General features: G+C 46.0%; 1 protein-coding gene across 12 annotated transcripts in view; it reads left to right on the forward strand.

Moving 5' to 3' along the window:
- Positions 1-18,513, forward strand: part of SZT2 (SZT2 subunit of KICSTOR complex) — a 60,536-nt gene that overhangs the window by 2,937 nt on the left and 39,086 nt on the right. For 11 of the 12 annotated variants that reach the window (XM_040609973.1, XM_040609974.1, XM_040609980.1 and 8 more), the window contains exons 5-16: positions 253-384; positions 2,488-2,647; positions 3,091-3,197; positions 3,392-3,602; positions 4,651-4,821; positions 11,250-11,481; positions 12,133-12,262; positions 13,509-13,651; positions 14,303-14,455; positions 14,807-14,921; positions 17,487-17,692; positions 18,126-18,350. In XM_040609973.1, coding sequence (XP_040465907.1) covers positions 253-384; positions 2,488-2,647; positions 3,091-3,197; positions 3,392-3,602; positions 4,651-4,821; positions 11,250-11,481; positions 12,133-12,262; positions 13,509-13,651; positions 14,303-14,455; positions 14,807-14,921; positions 17,487-17,692; positions 18,126-18,350 — 1,985 coding nt within the window. Of the gene's footprint in view, positions 1-252; positions 385-2,487; positions 2,648-3,090; positions 3,198-3,391; positions 3,603-4,650; positions 4,822-11,249; positions 11,482-12,132; positions 12,263-13,508; positions 13,652-14,302; positions 14,456-14,806; positions 14,922-17,486; positions 17,693-18,125; positions 18,351-18,513 lie in introns of those variants that run through there. The other variant, XM_040609984.1, reaches the window with a different exon arrangement.

Genomic DNA, 18,513 nt, shown 5'->3' on the forward strand with positions numbered 1-18,513 from the left:
TTTCCCAAGAAGGAGATTTGCCAGAGTGGTGTGAGCATCTGCTGTGGAGTGCACTGCAGATGCCACGAGACACCACTGCTTGCAGGCAGTTGGCCCTGAGCAGAAAAAGTGAGAAGAAGCCTGTGCTCTACTTGTACTTCGGCAGGGACATGTCTGAACTTCACCGTGCAGAACTCTGTTCCTGTGTACCACTTTGGGGACTGGTACTACAAAACCTTACATTGATGACTTACATGTGTGTCCTTGGGCCAGGTACTATTCCAGGGCTGTCAGCTGGATGAGACAAAGCGAGAGGCCTTTCTGCACCAAGTTTACACACAGCTATGTGCCTTTGAGAACAAAGTGGCAGAGATGCTCCAGCAACAGTACGAACCCAAACCACAGGTGAGGAGGGCAGAGGTGGTGGGGGGTCTCTTGGCTTCCTGGAGATTTGCACTCCTGAGACCCCTCTGGGGTAGGGTGGCAAGAGGAACAGCAGTGTAGGTCCGGAGAAGCTAAGGAGTTTATAGGGTAATTTAGTGGGATCCAGTAATGAGACATGAATGCTGAAGGAAGCAGAACCCGTAAGTGTTTGGAAGGACTGATTAGAATGGTTACCTTCCCCAAGATTATTGTGCAGTAAAGCAGCCTGACTTTTTGTATATTATGGGACAAACCATAGGATGTGCTTTCTCTCTGAAGAACATGGTGGGAGAGGTGATTATGACTGTCCATATCATTAAACTATAAATGTCTGTGAATATGCCCTTGGCCCTTGTTACATTTATTGAATAAAAATACTCCCTTGTTACCACAAAAACTGAACAGCAGGTGCAGTTTATCTGTAGTGCAGATACTCGAAATCTGCAGCAGATGCTGTTTAGTGGCTACAACTGTAGGTATCAGGAAGTTAATGATAGCACTATAAAATACAACTTCGGGTGAAATTAGAAGTAGTACAAGTGGTACTTTGTAGTGATTCAGGATGTCTATGGATTTCTCATTAAGATCATCTCTCCTGATCTTGGAAATGAAGAATGTGAAGGTTACATGGTTGTACTGCCATGTTCAGGTAGCAGTCACAACAGTATCTATGGGCACCCTTCTTGCAGTCAAAGGTATTATTGGCCTAGCTGAGGTTATTTAGTCGTTATTTAGCATTAATTATTAGAGTTTGGGCGAAAAGAAAAGAAGTCTCAAAATAAGATGAGCAAGAAGCTGCTGGTGAACTGTTGCAGTTGTATATCTGAAGGGCTTAAAATCTTGTATTCTACCTGAAATTTATATCTTTGAATGCTAAGACACTCAGTCCTGGAACAGAAAGAAGATTGCAGGAAGTAAATACCTTTACCAATGCGTTCAGCTGGTGTTTTTGTAGTGCTTTGTATGCATTCCTGCTTGATGCAGTATTTTTCTCATGGTAAACTACCCTATAACTTCTTCCATGCAAATGGGGAAGAGAGACGCGCTTACAGGCCAGAGGGACTGGCAAGTCCTGCCACAGGCTCTAGGGTGGAGGTAGAAGGCCCCAGGGGAAGGCAGGGCCTGAAACTTTTTTTACTTTTGAAGTTGCATTAGCTGTATCATTGTCAACAAGTGTCTGAATTTAAGGCATCTGGCAAATTAAAATGATGGATAGTCAGTTTTTTTGCTGACAGCCACAGACTGCTCCCATTTGTGCAGAACAAAAGTTTAGTTCTAATTTTCTTTTCCCAGCTCCGGTCACTTGTAGTTTTGCAGGGGAGGGTCTCACCCATTCTGTGTATTTGCTGTAAAAATGAAGCAATAGTTCATTACAGGGCTGAACTGCCAGAGCCTTCTGGAGATGAGGGGACTATGAACACAGTAGGTTCCTCACCAGTGCAATTATACAAATTTAAGGCTTTGCTTGGGGGATATTTTTCACAGAAGATGCAGGAGAAGCCTACCTGCATTTGCTTATATCAACACTGCATAAGAAGTGCTGTTTGAACAGAGTTGATTATATAGGTGCTAGACGTAAGGAGTCCTTATGGGGCTCCTTACCCTCTCTGCTACAGTGTTTCATAAGTGGGACATAGCTGAGTTTGCCTCCTCAGCGTTTCTGGGCTTTATTTGAGTAGATGCTGAATAGCTGCAGTTTCTACTAAGTGATAAGGATAAAGGAGTTACTTACCATGTCTTTAATTGGGAACTGCTTTGCTCTGTAGAGGAGCTTTAGTGATCCCAGAAACTGTCCCTTCTTTCCCCTTCTGTGAGAAATCAGCTTGTAATAAAGCTCTGAGCATATTGTCCCCTTCCTCCACTCCTAAGCAACCTTGCCCAGCTGTTCTAAGGGGCCCAAGTGACCAGGACTTTGAGACCACCTGGAAATTAAAGCTAGAAGTGGAGTCTGCTGAAGTGCTCCAGGGCTGTGGTACCATGGGACTGCTAGACTGTGTGGCAGAGTGAGAACTAGAGTCAGACTGAAGTCTGCCCCATGGGGCCTTGTGGTTTGATATTTTTTTTTTTTTTTTTTAACTTTTCCAGGTGGATTTGTCACCCCTGAGCCAAGAGAGCCCTGGTGATGTGCAGGAGTCATCTGGGAGGAAGCCCAGTGTGTCTGTTGTCACTGCTGATGTTGGCCTTGTCAGCATGGTCCGGCAGGGGATCCTAGCACTGCAGCTGCTGCCCTCCAACTCCAGCGCAGGTTGGCTTCGTCCTCTGGGTTGAAGTTTGCCCAGTCGTTTATGAAAGACTGTGTTTCTCTTGCCTTAGGCTGAGAATTTTATAAAGGCTGGTGTGTGGACCCTTCTGTCAGCATCAGCTTTTGCCCTGCACTCTGTGGGCAAATTGTGGTGGTGGGAATGGGGAGAGCAACACTGTGCCACGTGCCACATATCAGCCTCAGGGAGTTTGTGGTGAAGCACAACTGCGACTTGCTCAGGGCAGCCCAGGGTGTGCCCTGCCTCAGTGCTTTGCTGTACCTAGTCAGGAAGTTTGCCAGCTCCAGAACGCCTTGGAAGCTCCAAACCAACCTCAGGATTTTCCTTTTTACTTTTGCCTTGCCTAAATTTTCTCTCTTGTGGATATATTGGGAGAGGGGTAGTTGGTTGAGATGGAAGATGCGCTAAAATACTGTCTTGTTTACAGGTATAATAATAATTACGGATGGTGTGACTAGTGTCCCTGATGTGGCTGTGTGTGAGACTTTACTCAACCAGCTCCGCAGTGGCACAGTGGCCTGCTCCTTTGTACAGGTATGTCTGCTGTTAGCAGGGAGTGTGGGGAAAGCTGTCTGCCAGAGGGAGGAAGGTGGGTTATGGTGGTGGTTGTTGGCATTCACCTCCAGAAGGGAAAAGGGAACTTCTCTGCCTGTTTGAGGCCTTTACTGGTCCTCTGCCTTGTCCTCAGCACTGCTGTACTCTCTCAGGTATCTTTATCCATCCTGTAGGTGGGCGGAGTCTACTCGTATGATTGCAGCTTTGGCCACGTTCCCAATGTAGAACTGATGAAATTCATTGCCATGGCCACTTTTGGTGCTTACCTGTCCACATGCCCTGAGCTGGATCCCCTGAGCCTGGATCTGAATGTGTATCACAAAGCATTTCTGCTGTACTCCTTTCTGCGTACTGGGGAGTCCTTGAATCCAGAATACTACTGTGGTGAGGAATGCGCGTGTTTCTCCTTCCAGCAGATGGGTGTCTTACAACACCTTTCTTTGGGAACTCCCCCAGGCTTGGTTATGCTGATACTCTTCCTCATCCCAGAGGGGGCGTGCCTCTTGTAGGCTTTGGGCACTATCGGGCCATGGAGCATCATCTGTGACTCGCCTGCTAGTTCCAAGAACCAGGTGGATCAGAGAAAACTAGTGTCCCGTTTTGCACCATTCCCCTTTCTGTGGACTTCACTTGGCAAACTGCAGTTAGGCCCACTGTGTTGGAACTTGAAAGCTGTGAGAAGCTCTCATCCAGCCCTTCCTGTGCGCTGGCTAGCTTGCAGATGGGGACGTTCTGGAGAGCTTGTCCTAATCAGGCTTTGCAGATGGCAGTTTGGATTGAAAAACTAGACCCCTGAGAACCGTACCAAATGCCTCTCTTGGTTGTTCTTATTTTGTGAATGTTAGTGACTGAGAGAGTGTGCCAGGAGAGATTAGTTACCCATAAAACATGGAAACACCCTTTCCTGCCCTGGCAATACGCTGGTGCCATCTGTGCTTTGTTTAACTTGGCAGCAGAAGCTGCGTACAGTGACAAGTTTGGAGAGAGCTGGCATGGGACTTGGAAGTATTGCATCTTAAGAAGATAGGTGTTAGTGGTTTAAACTCAAGGCTTCCACATCCTGATACCTTTTAGAAAGTACCTGGGAATTCAGGGTTTTCCAGGGAAAGGGGTAAAGCCCAAAACCTTGCTATGCAGTTTCTGCCTGTCTAGGTTAATGTGTAACTCCAACACGTGCCTTGCCACAAAGGCTGTCCCAGAGGAAGCAGGGCCTGACACCTGCCCCGCTCTCAGGCCTCTTGGCCATGCTAGTGGGCCTGTTTGCTGTGTTGCAGAACTGAGAGTGGGTGTAAGTGATGCCTGAAGGATGTACTGTTCTTCAGGCCAGCGAGTGTTCCTGGCAGCTTTTATAAAGCACTTTGGGAGGGCTGTTGCTGTAGGATGAAGAGCAGGGGAGTTGTTCCGTCACAAACCCCATCTCTGCCATTTGCAGTGTCCCAACACAGACTGTTCAATGAGCACCTGGTGTCTGCGAGCAGCAACCCTGCTCTGGCCATGAGGAGGAAGAAGCACACTGAGAAGGAGGTACATGCTGACCTTGTGAGCATTGTCTCAGTCCGGCTGCGTGAAGGCTACAGCATCCGTGAAGTCAACATCACAAAAGGTGACTGTGCTGCTTTTGGGGGCTGGAGGCTCAGACAGAACTCTGTTCTCAACTGTTTAGAGGAAAGTGCATGGTCTGCCACCTCAGCAGAGTGGCTGGTATTGTGGAGGAAGGAGCAGTTTTCTCCAAACCCTGACGTTTGTTTTCATGAGTAATTACCTGACACAGGACTGTCCAGTATTGTGCAATTGTGCGCTTGCCAGGCTAATCCACTGTGGCTGTAAGTGCCTGGGGAAGGATAGACAGACTGTGACCCTCTGTATCTTGGAAATGAGTCCCCACAATTGCAAGGAAACTAGTGACAGAACTTAGGGGTTTGCAGAGTTTTCTGAGATTTCCTCTATATTTATGCTTTTTCCATCCCTTTCTAGTCCTTGGTGGACTAGAGCTACACGCACTCCAAAATACCAACACAAAGGTGGGCCTTTTGGTACAACAGATTTTATGCCTCCAAACTGCAGTCTTCCAAAGGCAGAAACTGGGGGAAACAAGGATATTGTTAGGTGAAAATGGCAGATCAGTCAGGACTATATCCAATACTAGAAGAACATAAAACTATCCAGTGGTTCTGTTCTCTCATTTGACTTGCTAGAGATAATGGCACCTGGAGTGTGAGGACTAGCTGTTGAGTAGGGACCTTGAGGGGTTTGAGTATCCCAAGGAGTGCCCGTAAACCCTACCTAGCTTTCCATCTCCACCTGTGACTAGTGGTAGTGCTTTAACTGAAAGGGAGATGAAAAAATCCAATGCAAGTTATGAATTGCAAACAAGAGAAGAAGTTACTGTTGACTGGCACAATGACCGACAGAAAGCCTGGAAGGAGGATGGGATTCTTAAAACACAGTGTAAACATGTATGGTGATCCCGTGTCTTTGCTATTCTTTGGGGGATATTAGTACACAGGATATGTTTTATATCAGAAAATCAGAGTCTGTGATAAAACTCCAAAATCATTCCAAACTTGCTAGATGATGTTTCCGTGAATTTACTGTGGTCTGCCTTAAAACTGAGTAGGTATCTTAAGCCAGTGCTCTACTTGGAAGATTGTCCTGGGGTTTCATTGCTCTTCCTCTAGCTTCCTTTCTAATCTCACTCAGACCAAATTAGACCTGTATGACTTTAATAGCCTTAATTAAGTTTATCCTCCTTCTCTGGCATTGCACAAATGTATTTAAGAACTATGCCTTTCTCCTTGTAACCTCTCTTCTGAGCAAGTTAAGCAAGCCAGTGTTTCAGCCTCCTTTTGTAAGGGCAGACTTTCTGTTCTGTTTATTCATCCTAACAGCACTTTTTCCCCACCCCCACCGCCCCAGCTGTTTGCCTTTCACAGTTTGGGCTCATTTTGCTGGAAACAGTTGATAAGAGTGTTGGTAAATGTGGTTTTATCATTGCCTTGTCAGCAATGCAAATACTTCCCTGCCTCTGAAGTAAAAGACCGTATCTGATAGACGAGGAGTCACATGAGCTTTCTCCATGATTGTATTGCATTCCTAGCGCAGAAATCTGTCTCTTTCGTGCACCTTTGAGCTGATTAGTCCTTGGGGGTGTTTTATTGGGTTTTGTTTGTTTAGTAGTCCCTAAATGTGCTGTTCCTCAAATAGTAGTACTCTGAAGTTGATCTCATTCAATTCAGCTCTCTATTCCTATGTGATGACTAGGAATTGCAGTTCTTTCAACTTGATGCTTCTTTCAAATGGGATGGATCTAAACCAGCTTTTTTGGGAAGGTTGCTAACAATTATATTAAGTGGGATAATTTCTAAAGTTGGTCTTCCAGGAATAGTCCTAATTTCTTGTTTCAAGAGCTTTCTATTAAAAGTAAGAATCTGTGAAGGTTCCCATTGAGACAGCTCTTCTAGTAGCAACTGCAGATTGTTTTCACTAATCTGTAGGTGTGACATGAGATCCTTCTCTTAAATCCATTCTGATTAGGTCCATTGCACTCTCCTTGTCTAGGAATGTCTATGGAACAGTCTTTAACAAGTCAGTTCCTGTCCAAGCTGTGCTCAATGTTGTGTATTTTACCCTTCTGTGCACCAGTTCACTTAGAGCTCGGACAGTGCTGGAGAAAGAGCCTTTCTTTAATCTGGCAGGAATGATGAAGTAGTCTTGGTGACTACAAAGTCCTATATGGAAATGCTGGAAGATGTAGCAGGTGTGAATCATTCGAATAGCAATCAGACAAGTTCATGTTGTACCTTTTTGCACAAAGGTGTAGCTACAACCTCTCGCTCAGGATATCATAAAGCAGTAAATTCCTGGATTCTGGAGGAATGTATCAGAAATACCACCACGTTCACCACGCTCCCTTTACTTTCCCCTAGGTATCTTCCTGCTGTCTTTTAGCCCTTGGAATGCTAAATGGTTTGGTGTTCTGTTTTTACAAGAGCAGACAGCAGAAGAGTAGCGGCACTGGATCAGAGTTACCTTCTGTGGTGACTAGCTATAAGCAGGTGCACTGGGAGGAGTAAGAATAGGGTAACTACACAGTATCTCATTTCTCCTTTTTTCTTCCCTTTGAGCACTCTTTAGGTCCTTGCAGCTCAGGAGCTCCCTGAGCCAGAAATAATTCCTGTGTATTTTGATGAAGATTTTTTAGAAGGAATTTTAAAATGAAAATGTCTGACCTATCAAAAATACAGTGTGTATTTCTGTGCCAGCCTTCAGAATAGCAGCAGATAATGTTACTTTGGAAAGGGTAAATGCACTGGGGAGCTGCTGTCTGATCAGAAAAATAGTTGAACTAACGTCTTAAAGTAGAATTTATGAAAGATCAAGACATTTAGGCATTCAGCATTGCCTCTGCTAAGGAAAAGCATGTTTGGCTAATTACGGCTTTTTGGGCCATTCTGTAGATAAGTGTATAACAAAGAACAGTTAATTAACCTGGATTGCCAAAAGCTTTTGCCAAAACTTGCAAACTAAAGGCTGTTAAGGAGCCAGCTGGCTGTGAAGCAAGAGGAAAGAGTGCAGTTGTGGACTTTGACACTGTCGCTTTTCTGCTTCACTTTGCCAAAGGCAAAATAGAATAAATAGCTAGCTTTGTGCTCAGAGTTGCCTGGAGAGCTTGTTTGTGATATTTATAAGTGCTCTGGTTACCCTCCCTATTTGATTTTTCGATATTTAGGCATTTAGAAGGCTACTATAGTTAGTTAGGCATGCAGAGGTGCTTGCGAAAGGGGAATTGGAAGGTACAGAAGGGAGAGAAGCTGTAGGTGAGAAGCTTTGGAGCCATGGCATGTAATAGAGCTCAGCTCTTCTCCTGTTTCTTTCTGGGACAATGTCAGAGGATTGCCCTTTGCTAAAAAAAAACAAACATCACTGACCATTTTGTGTTGCTGTGTGTTGAGGAGAGCCTGGAGGACATTTTTTCGAAACCTCATCTTCCTCTGTGAATCAGTCCAGTGCCAAAAATGGCTGGGCATGAGCTGGCCAGTGAGAGTGGCTGTTCCCAGTGTCAGGAATTGGGAAGACAAAGTGAGTTTTCTGAAAACCAGGGCTGGACTTTATGGAAGAAATCAAAGCAGCAAAACCTTTTCTTAGCTATAAAGTCAAGATGCAGAAATAGATTGCTTTGCAGTAAGAACAAGCTAAAGATTCATCTAGGTATGACTTAAGCTGAGTAAATATTTTGCCTGTGGTTTTAGTTTTGCTTGTGTTGGATTGTAGGAGTGAAGCCAGAATGACTAATGGAAACACAGGTGGAAGTAGGAAATATTTTCATTAATGATCTGGGTAAAAATGTAGGAATTTGCTTATCATGTTTGCTGTAGATGAAATAGAAAAGCTTTGTTATGAGAATGAAAATATTGTGTGGAAAGCAGTGGATGAGCACTAAAATGATACGAGTGAGGTGACAGTATGAAATGGAAAGAGACAAATCTATAAATACTTGTTTAGTCTCTCTGATAAACTAGATAATCTTCATATGGGAACAGCAGATGGTACAGCCCTGGCAAATACATTTATAGTAATGGAGAGCCCTTACTATGGAAAATATTAGTGACCTTAACTAAAATCCTAGCAATCCCTCCAATGAAATACAGGTGAAATACAGCACACACCTTTGATCATCTTCGTTCGGGAATGATGAATTCTTGAGGTGCAGGGAAGTCTGGGACTGTTAGGAGGAATGGATATTCTGTCATAGGCTGCTGGCTATGGCTTAGTTTAACCTGCACAGTAACAACTGAAACTGGGTAAGGTTTTCTTGCCCTAGCGCACGCTCCTTGTCAATGTTATGGAAATGAAGCTTCTCAGAATAAAAACAATTTAATCAAAAGAACTACCAAGCATGAATTTGGCATGTGGTCTGTAAGGTTTCTTCTGCACATGGCAGGGGAAGAGTACTCTGATGGAGCCTCTCAGCAGGGACCATAGGTGCAAAAAGCAAGATGGCTTTAAAATGGAGTGTAATCACCCTGTGAAGGGGATAGCATGATGTGCCTATGACAGCAGCAAATGCAACTCTGCAGGAAACATAGGATCCAGGCTGATGACCTGTTCGGACGGTTTCCAGCACATCCAATCACTTATCTCACAAATGCTGCAAGTCCAGCAAACTATAGAGCAGGCTGGACATCAGAATAGATGATTGAGCAGCTGAAACAGCAGCATGGCACTGTTTTAGAGTCATGTGTTTCCCTGGGTTGTTTCAGTACAAATAAACATGCACAGTCAGCAGGAGTGTGACACTTTTCTGCTCTTCTGGCTCAGTGAGGCTTGCTGTCAGGTGTTTGTGTTAATCTTGCTAGAGATGCAATGGCCCACTTAAAGAAAAAGGTAAAAATGTACTACAGTTTGAAGGATGGGTGAATATTCGTTCTTCTTAACTTTGGGAGCAGAAGAGGGTAAACATGGGTTGTGAAACTTGATTTAGGATCCTGCCAGCTGCGCCAATTTGTTGCAAATGAGTGATTTAGATAGCTCAGAGATACCATCAAAGGTATTGACAAAAGTGGTTTTAATGTGAATTTATAAAAGTGCAACTTAACAGAGTTCAGTAGCAAGGTTCATTCTGTTACTTACTACATGGAAGAAACATACAAAGTAAAGTTGAGTTAGAATCGAGCTAGAATGATTTACACAGAGACAGAGATGCAGAAGTATAAAGGAGACCCTCCCACTGAGTCACACCGTTCAGACTGGGCTCCCTTTCTAAAACTCCTGGTGGAGCTTAGGTGCAGCTAGATCCAGTCTCAGTCTCAGACTTGGACAACTGTTTGTGTCTAAAGGAATTAACTAAGTGGATTTCATTAGTATTATTTTAGCATGCTATCAGACACTTGCCAAGGATCTGTTGCAAATGAGGAGCCTCTCCACCCTTGGTAAGGAAGGATCCCTTAGTCTCAGACAAGGAATCTAAAACCTTGAGAGGTGTCCCTGCCCAAGGGGAGAGTCACTTGGTGAACAGTCCAGCTGCAACTTCCAGAGAACTCCAAGCAGGCTCATCCAAAGATCTGTCGTTAGTAGAAGGCCTTTCTCTGCTCAAGGAGCAACCGTGAGAGGCATCCCGGCTCAAGGGGAGGTCACCGCCGTGCAGCCATGCTGCCTCGCAGGGAGAGCTCGGAGAAGGCTCGCTCAGGCTGTCGTATTTATGGGATAAAGGGTTTGGCTTGTGGTCAAATGGCATACAATGGGAAAGGTACGCATGAGACTCCTTGTACCCACAACTTTCCTCCTGGATAAATGAGTCTTGGAAAAGCCACCCACTATTCATGTGTTGGTTGCGTGATGGGTGTTCCAAGCTCGCACGCATCAGTGCTCGCTGTGTCACTCTGCTCCTTTGTGGGTTTCCTAAAGGAGTTCTTGGCCCAGCTGCGGCTCAGGCCTTCACCTCCTTTGGAGCCTGTACCCAACTGTTGCTAGTTTGGCTAAGGGATTGAGTCCATCTGTCACAAGAAGCTTTTGATGGTGGAAGGTTTGGATTGCATGAAATACTATATGTGCAGGAAGAACATGGAATTTAATCTAAGAATTGGGCATCACCTTCCAGGTTGTTGATGATCTGGGCCCATCATGTCCAAAAGTCTGTTTCTCCAGTGGGATATATTAACTGCAGAGTGCAGATAAGAAAACTTCATAGCTTAAAGACGCTGCTCATCTGTGCAAAGCAACGTTTTTCTTGGAAACAAAGATGAGGTTGTGAAGAAGTGAGCCTATTGCAAATGTCAGCACCTCCTCCGAGTTTCAGTTGCTTTCTCTAGTGTAAATATTACATGTACATTTAAAGAACTGTTCACCAAATGCTGCAGTGTGATCAAAGCCTTTCTGTGTTGGGGGAGGAGGGAGAATGCCTTCAGCTAGAGCAGTTGTTAGATTACTTGTCTTCCTCATAGCAATCACACAATCTCACAGTACTCGGGAGCTCCTGGTCAGAGATAAAACTCAGATCTGTACCAAACAACTTATTCCTCTGCTCCTATGCAGGTGGGTCTCAGCTGGAGGTGAAACTAGTACTGCTTTGGAAGCATAACATGAGGATAGAGTACTTGGCTGTGACACCCTGGCCCCTGGACCCATCGAAGCGCAGCACATGGGTGGAAGTGACGATGGAGGGAAGCTATGACATTTTGCATGACATCAGTTGCACCATGAGGAAGCCTATCACCAGTCTGTACCGCACTACAGTCATCCGGCGCTTCTGGAACACCTTGCAGAGGTGAGCTGGACCATCCCTAGCAGTTCCCAGTGTCTGATGTAACCAAGAAATTCCTTCCTTGGTGTGCTGGGGCATGGGTTATGCAGGTGGCCATCCCAATCCAGGGTCCCAGAGGAACATGCTCTGAAGAAGAGGCGTAGCTGGCAACAAGCTTGCCTTCTAGCCGAGGAAAAGACTTGAACCAGCCTGTGACCTAATTTGTAAGATTGCTTCGTGGTGAATGTATTGATGCCCTGAGTCCTGATCCTGTGATGCAAACCTTAACTCTGACTGCCATCCCATGGAGGTGGTGTGTTCTTACAGCACAGCCTTGCCGCTCTGCTGTGTGGTCACACTAGGAGCAACACCTCACGTTTCTAGGCCTGAAGGGCCTGTGGGTTATAGTCATTTCCTGGCTATTCAGCAGATGCCTTCTCTAGCACTTCATTCGCAACTCTGATCATCCTCTTTATGTATTAGGCTGTTGCATTTGAACTCCCGTAACATGCTCTTTGCAATCTGGCATTGAATTCCAGCATTGCCCTAGAAAGCTGTATCGGTGTAGATGTGCTCCCAATAGACAGGGAGTGCTGTGTGTGCAGGCACTGGGCTGGCTGGAGCAGTAGTGGGGAGAGCACGGGCTTTTGCAGCTGACTGCCTCTTCTCTTTCAGCATCAACCAGACAGATCAGATGTTGGTTCATCTGCAGTCTTTCGACACAGTCCCAGAACATTTTACCATTCCTGAGAGCACCAAGAACGGGGTGCCCCTCTTCTACATCCCCCCAGGCTCCACCACTCCGGTATGTTCCCATTTAATGTAGGATGGGTTGTCCCTCCTGCCTATTCTGTCTTGCACCAGGGGTTGCTGAGTCCCAACAGGCAATCAGAATCTTTTGTAACTCTAAGGCTTTATCTGTTGCACTTTGTCCTGCTCTGTAACAGAGTTCAGGTGCAATGCAGTGCCTGTGAACATCCCATCCCATACTTCTCCCCTCTGAGACATCACCCTTTGTCCTTATTGCTGCAGCTACACCTCTAAGCCCCACAGCAAGTCTCCTAATTGTTCTGTGAAGCCTCCTGTAGTGATGTTATGTGTGAGACCAATGAGGAGGCTGACACATTTATTTTTGCCATGTTTTCTCAGTGGTTACCTCATATATATGGAGTTGCTGCTGACAGTCTTGTGCCCTGGTGATGTAGCTCAGCATTGTCAGTTGAAGATATAGGATGTGCTGAATAGTTATAGTTTCATAGGTTTATTGCTCTGAGCACTCATATGGAAGGTGCAAGAGAGATACTTGTCATCTGCACAGTAGAAACTGAACAAAATATGAGCTAATAGTTTCCACTGCAAAATTCAAACTCATTGAAGCTCACTGAGCAGAAGTGTTAGCATATTATCTATTCCCTGCTAGCAGTGTCCTTGGCACTGGTAGAAGATGACTAGCAGATATCAAAGCTAGGGGAGCTTTAATTTAAGAGAACTATCCCTTTAATTTTATTACTTAAGCCTTTTGCTTCATTAGTAAATTTTCACTGTGTAAGGTTACGTATCCCTCTGTATATCTGGAGCATCCCACTTTATGGCTAACCAACACTTAATTTCTGTGTCAGCAGAGTGGCTATAGTTGGTGGAATCAGTGTTACCATACAAACATGTTAGAGTTGCCCAGTGCCACCTCCTGCTGGTACCATATTTGAGCACTCAGACGAGTTATCTCAGTGTCTAATTGCTCTGCTGACACAAGCCATACATCCCCCTCTCAACACCACTACATATGCCATCTTTTCCATGGTTGATTTACTTGATAAGTAGTTCAATTCCTAATTAACTTGACATTTCAGGAACCTGATCTATTTTTTCTTACATTGTACTGTGTGTTTCAATGTGAACGCACTTAGTTATTCTGCTGAGAGGCAGTTACTGAAAGCTGGGGATGCAGCTAACCTTCTAAGCCTCTACAGCTCAGCTGCTAGAGAAATTCCAGCTCGCTCTGGGTGGAACCAGACAGTTTCTTGCTGAATATTGCCCTGTCATTTTCCCAGGTACTATCCCTGCAGCACAGTGGGTCTGACTCAAGCCATTCCCAGTTTGCCTCTTACTGGAAGCCTATCCTTTCTATGGATGCCAACTTCTGGCAGAGGTGGCTGCACATGCATCGTATAGTCCTCCTCCTGGAGCATGACACGTATGTAACTTGGCTGAGCTCACGTGCACGGTGTGGGCCAGCCTGGGGAAGCGGGGCATCCTGCTCAGTCCAGCTGCAGAGCTGCAGCTGTCTTGCAGGTGCCTATGGCCAAGGAAGGGCCTTGCTAGTGCGACCTGGTGGATGGTGGAGGCTCATTTATCTGAGGGACTACGGGTTGGGAAGTCAACTTGTCAAGAGGAGGGCTGTTCTCAGGAGCATAAAATGTTTCTCAAGTCCCTTTTGGGTCTGGATTTCCTGCATGCGGGGGCTGTGGACCATCCAGTTGGAGCTATCCCGCATGTTTTTGCTTGCTACTGGGAAACACCTTGCCTGAAGGCATTGCTTTCCTGAGGCTGGTCCTAGTCGCAGAGTTGTGTGAATAATAGCCATATATTGCATGGAAGGGGATAGAAACAGTATGAGGGTGTGCTCTGTGCAAGGTGGAGAGCGGGATCCCTCTGTGCTCGGGGAGTGTGTGGCTCTGGCCCAGAGGCACAGGTAGGGGGGAGCCTGGTTATTGGCTGCTGTGGAGGAATAAGGCTGGTGTACCAGTCAGAGGGTGGGTTGGAATGGATGTAGCAAAGTCGCTCTGGGATTTGGGGGAAGAAGAGAAACTATGGTTCTGAAGTGGCTTTCTGCCACACCCTGCAGGCCTGTGCCCAAGCACCTGCACACACCGGGCAACAACGGCCGCTACAGCACCATCCAGTGCCGCATCTCTCACTCGGCGCTCACCTCCCTGCTGCGGGACTGGAGCAGCTTCGTGCTGGTGGAGAGCTACTCCTACGTCAAACTGATACAGGGGTGAGTGGCTCTGAAGCAGTCTGGTGTGGGGAGCTGGGCATAGGGCCAGACCAAAGATCCAGTTAGAGCAGTATGCTGTGATGGGCCAGAAGCAGATGTCTAGAGGAGAGGATAAGAGCGAGATAAGCAGGTATGAAACCCTGTGTATTCTGAATTGCTGCCACCGTGTTCCAGGCACAGCCCACAGGGAGAGGGAAACCACCTAGGGGGTTCTGCATGCTACAACCGATGTGTGTTGCTGCCAAGTTGTGTGGGCTGTTGAGCTCTGAAAAGCAGGCCTCACCTTGGTCTGACATGACCGAGCAGCAAGATCTGTGCTATTTCAGCCCTGTCTTAATCCCTCCTCCCTAGTTCTGAGGATCCCACGCCTTCCTCGTTTTATGTGGTGCGGATCATCTCCAAAGCTCCCTGCATGGTTCTCCGGCTGGGATTCCCTATTGGCACACCGGCACAGGCCAGGAACAAGGTGAGAGCTGGTTGGCTGCTTCCTGGGTTAGGAGCAGAGCAAGAAGTTCTGGATGTGGAAGTGGGGTAGATCACAGGTGACACTGTGAGCAGGTATCCTCTAATAACTAACTGCTAGGTTAAGGCTTAAATGGGTGTGAATTTACTGTAACAGAAAGGGACAATTTGGACAGAGCTTTCTGTCTTAAGTCTATGAAAGATCTAAACCCAAAACCTCGAAGAATAGTTGGTCACATGAATATTTTTCCCACTGCTTAATTTAACTGTGGGACTTGAAATGACTCGAAGGTTACCTAGTCTGCCTGTGTGACCAAAGCACAATCAATACCCTGTCAGGAGCAGCAAGTACTTGTTGTCTGACTCATCTGTAAAGACCTCTGTGATGGATGTACTGCATGTTCCCTAGGCTATCAGCTTCAGTAGGTGGTGAATTGCACATGTATATTACATTATTTGGGCAAGGAAGAGTTATTAAATGCAAACAATGCCCCACATGAGCAGTACAGGGAAAGAATGTTATACCCAGACAATGATTTAAAGATCTGCAAGCCTGCTAGATAGGCTTTTATGTACCAAAAGAAATGGGCCATGCTAGTCAGATTCAGAAGGTGGGGTTACTGTGTGGACTGTTTCTCCAGCTCTAATGGCTGAGGCAAGTCGAACCATTACTAGGTAAAACAGTAAGTATGAGGAAAATGTCCTGCTATTAAGTTGTGTGAACCTGTTGTTATAAGCAAGAGGTTTATCATTAAACCTTGATTTTTTGTCTTCATGAAAGCAATCTTTGTTTTGTCTCACTTAGCTTTAGTGTTAGATTAGTCTGAGGAGAAGCTGACAAACGTGGGAAGGACCATCTCTTTCAGAGATAATGAACCCAGATAACACTAAGTGCTCTGGCACTCTGGAGGATCTGCCCTTTCATGTTTTAAGAGGATCCAGGCTTTGGGCACTGGTTGCTGGGCCAACACGTGGGCTGGTAATGCCAAGTGACAGGTTTTAGGAAGGAGTTCCCTCTGGCAGGTGTAAGTTAATACCTGTCTCACGAAGACGGTGTGAGACAGGCGCCATACCCTGCAGCTCTGGGCAAGCTCCAGATGACTGCAGCGGGAGCTATACGTAGATCATAAATGGTATCATGCGCAATCTTTTTTTTTTTTTTTTTTTTTTTTTTGCCTGCCATAGGGCTGATTAGTTACCCGGTGTGGAGGATGGCAGTAGAACTTTAAGTTCTACTTACTTACACCTGGTTTAAGGGGAAGGGTTTTTTGTGTTGAGTTACTCAAATTTCCAATGTTTAAGGGAAGGAAAGGACCTTGTACAGTCTGACTTTCAGAAGGCTTTTGGTGAGACTTGATACGTGGCACAAGGTAGAACTGGAGTAGGAATGGGGTGTCATAAAGCAGAAACTGTCTTAGAGAACAAGGCAAGGAAACTGAAAAAGTGCTCTGTTCTCATCAAAGCAGCAGCTGTTTGTGGTTTCCCTGCCCTTTGACCTGCTACCTACCTGCAGATGAGTTTCCCAATCTGTTTACTAGTCAAAGCTATTTGGTTTTGTCTGCCCTTCCATCCTGCGCGCTTTGTGGACAGCTAGGCAGCACAACAGTGGCTGGAAGCCAGTATTAATAACTGCAAAACAGCAGACGTTGGGGTTTGGGAGCTTTAACACCATCAGCAATTCTGCATTATCAGTATGAAACTATGAAGGAGACCCAAGTGGCATTGTAGTGCAGGAAGAGCTGTGCTTCACATTTGGATTTGGGGACACTCCTTTCCTTGAAAAAAACATAATAATCATGGGGAAAGTTGCTGAAATAATTAGTGTTGAGGAGGGAGATGGAGACTGCTGTTCTTCTGTTGGCCTGCCGTGGTAATGGAAATTAAAACGAGTTGAACAAAGATCATGAAAAGAAAGCTAACCATGGAAATTTCAAAGAAACCCCTGGAGCATTGTGGGCATCAGGTGCTGGTGTGCTTAGAACCATATTCAGAGCTGCTAAAAGGAGTAATCAGGAAGTAGTTTTGCAAGTATCTTGGAAAAAATTAAGCTAAAAAATAACCTAAGCTCTTGAAACCTTTTACCATAGAGGTTTGACACATGAGCATGATAGCGGGGGAGCACATCAGCTGTGGGAACAGTCTTGCTCTGTCTTATATGTACTAGTTTACATTTACTGTAGGCTGTTGAGGAGAGGAGGAGGGGAGGAATGAGGGTGGGTGCTCAGACTGCTTCTGTGGAGGAGCTGGCATCCCGTTAATTTGGTTTTCGTCATGGTTATGGAAGACTATTTATTCAGCCTTGAAATCGTCTTTGGGGGGTTTTTTGATCTTTCTTTTGCTTTTAAAAATATTTGTAATTGTTAAAACATGGACCTAAGAACCTTGTGTCATCTTGATCTCAGTCTTGCTAGTGCCTAAGAAGTAAAATGACCTTTCACTCCTGCTCATCAGTATATTCAAGGAATGTTCTATTCCTTTTAGTCAGGCTCTTGTTCTGGAAGCTTATTTTGAATAGCTTATGTCTCCAGACAAAGGTGGTCATACTTACCTTTTGCTTTTGCCATGACAGATAGTGGAAGAGTTACGGGACCGAATCTTGCAGCTGCGCTTTCCCCACAGGGTCCAGAGCAAGGAGGCAACTCCAAAAGCAAAGAGGAAAATGTTTGGCAGTAGTTCTCCCTCCAAGTCTCCACCTGTGGCTGGGGCCCAGTCAGCCCTCTCAGACAGACCCTGCCTTGTTGTGCTGCACAAACCATTGGAGAAGCTACTCATCAGGTAGTGATGGAGATCCAGGCCATCAGCACAGCCTCCTTGCCCTGGGAAGTGGGAGAGAGGAGGGTCTGTGGACAGTGCTGCCAGTTGCAGGATGAGAGTGCTGTGAAGCTGGTGCTTGTTGGATGGGTTTGGGTTGTGTGGCTGGGAATGGCACACAGCCATGTACACAATGGCACACAGAATGTAGTCTGGGAGGGCTGTGACTTGCAGCACGGAGCCTTGCTTGACCCGCAGATTTGTTACTCCTAACTAACATGATGCAAAAGCAAATTTAGTTACTGCTGTCTGAGCAGGATCCTGTGCTGGACTAGCTATGTTTTGCTGCTGGAGGGCTCTGTCCTGAACCCAGCAAGTGGGCGGTGAATCCAGACAGCTCTGGCCCTGAGCAGAATGTTCTTTCCACTCAGCAAGCCACACTTCTGCCCTCTTTTAGGTATGAGAAGCTGCCTTCTGACTATCGAGCCCCCTTCATCCTCAACCTGGAGCATCCCCCAGTGTCTGGCCCACTTACTATGGTGGCCAATCGTACTGCCTCTTCCACTCTGGCCTCTCTGTCCCGCTACTTCTATCACCAGCGCTGGATCTGGAGTGTCCAGTCGGGGCTGGCACCGGCCGTGCCCATCACCGCTGTAGCCCAGCTCCTTTCCACACTCACAGAGTAAGTTGCACACCTGAATGACGGTGCTTTCTCCAGCTAGTCCTGGGGGTGCGGAGAAAGCAGGGTCGATCTTATTATACACCTGAAGCTGCTGTGCAGAGGGTTTTGGTCCTGTGTACAGCTTCTAGAGCTACTTGGACCAGTGCTTTACCCAGTTCTACAG

This window comes from Falco naumanni, chromosome 11 (genome assembly GCF_017639655.2).
Source record: "Falco naumanni isolate bFalNau1 chromosome 11, bFalNau1.pat, whole genome shotgun sequence".
Classification (NCBI taxonomy): Eukaryota; Metazoa; Chordata; class Aves; order Falconiformes; family Falconidae; genus Falco; species Falco naumanni.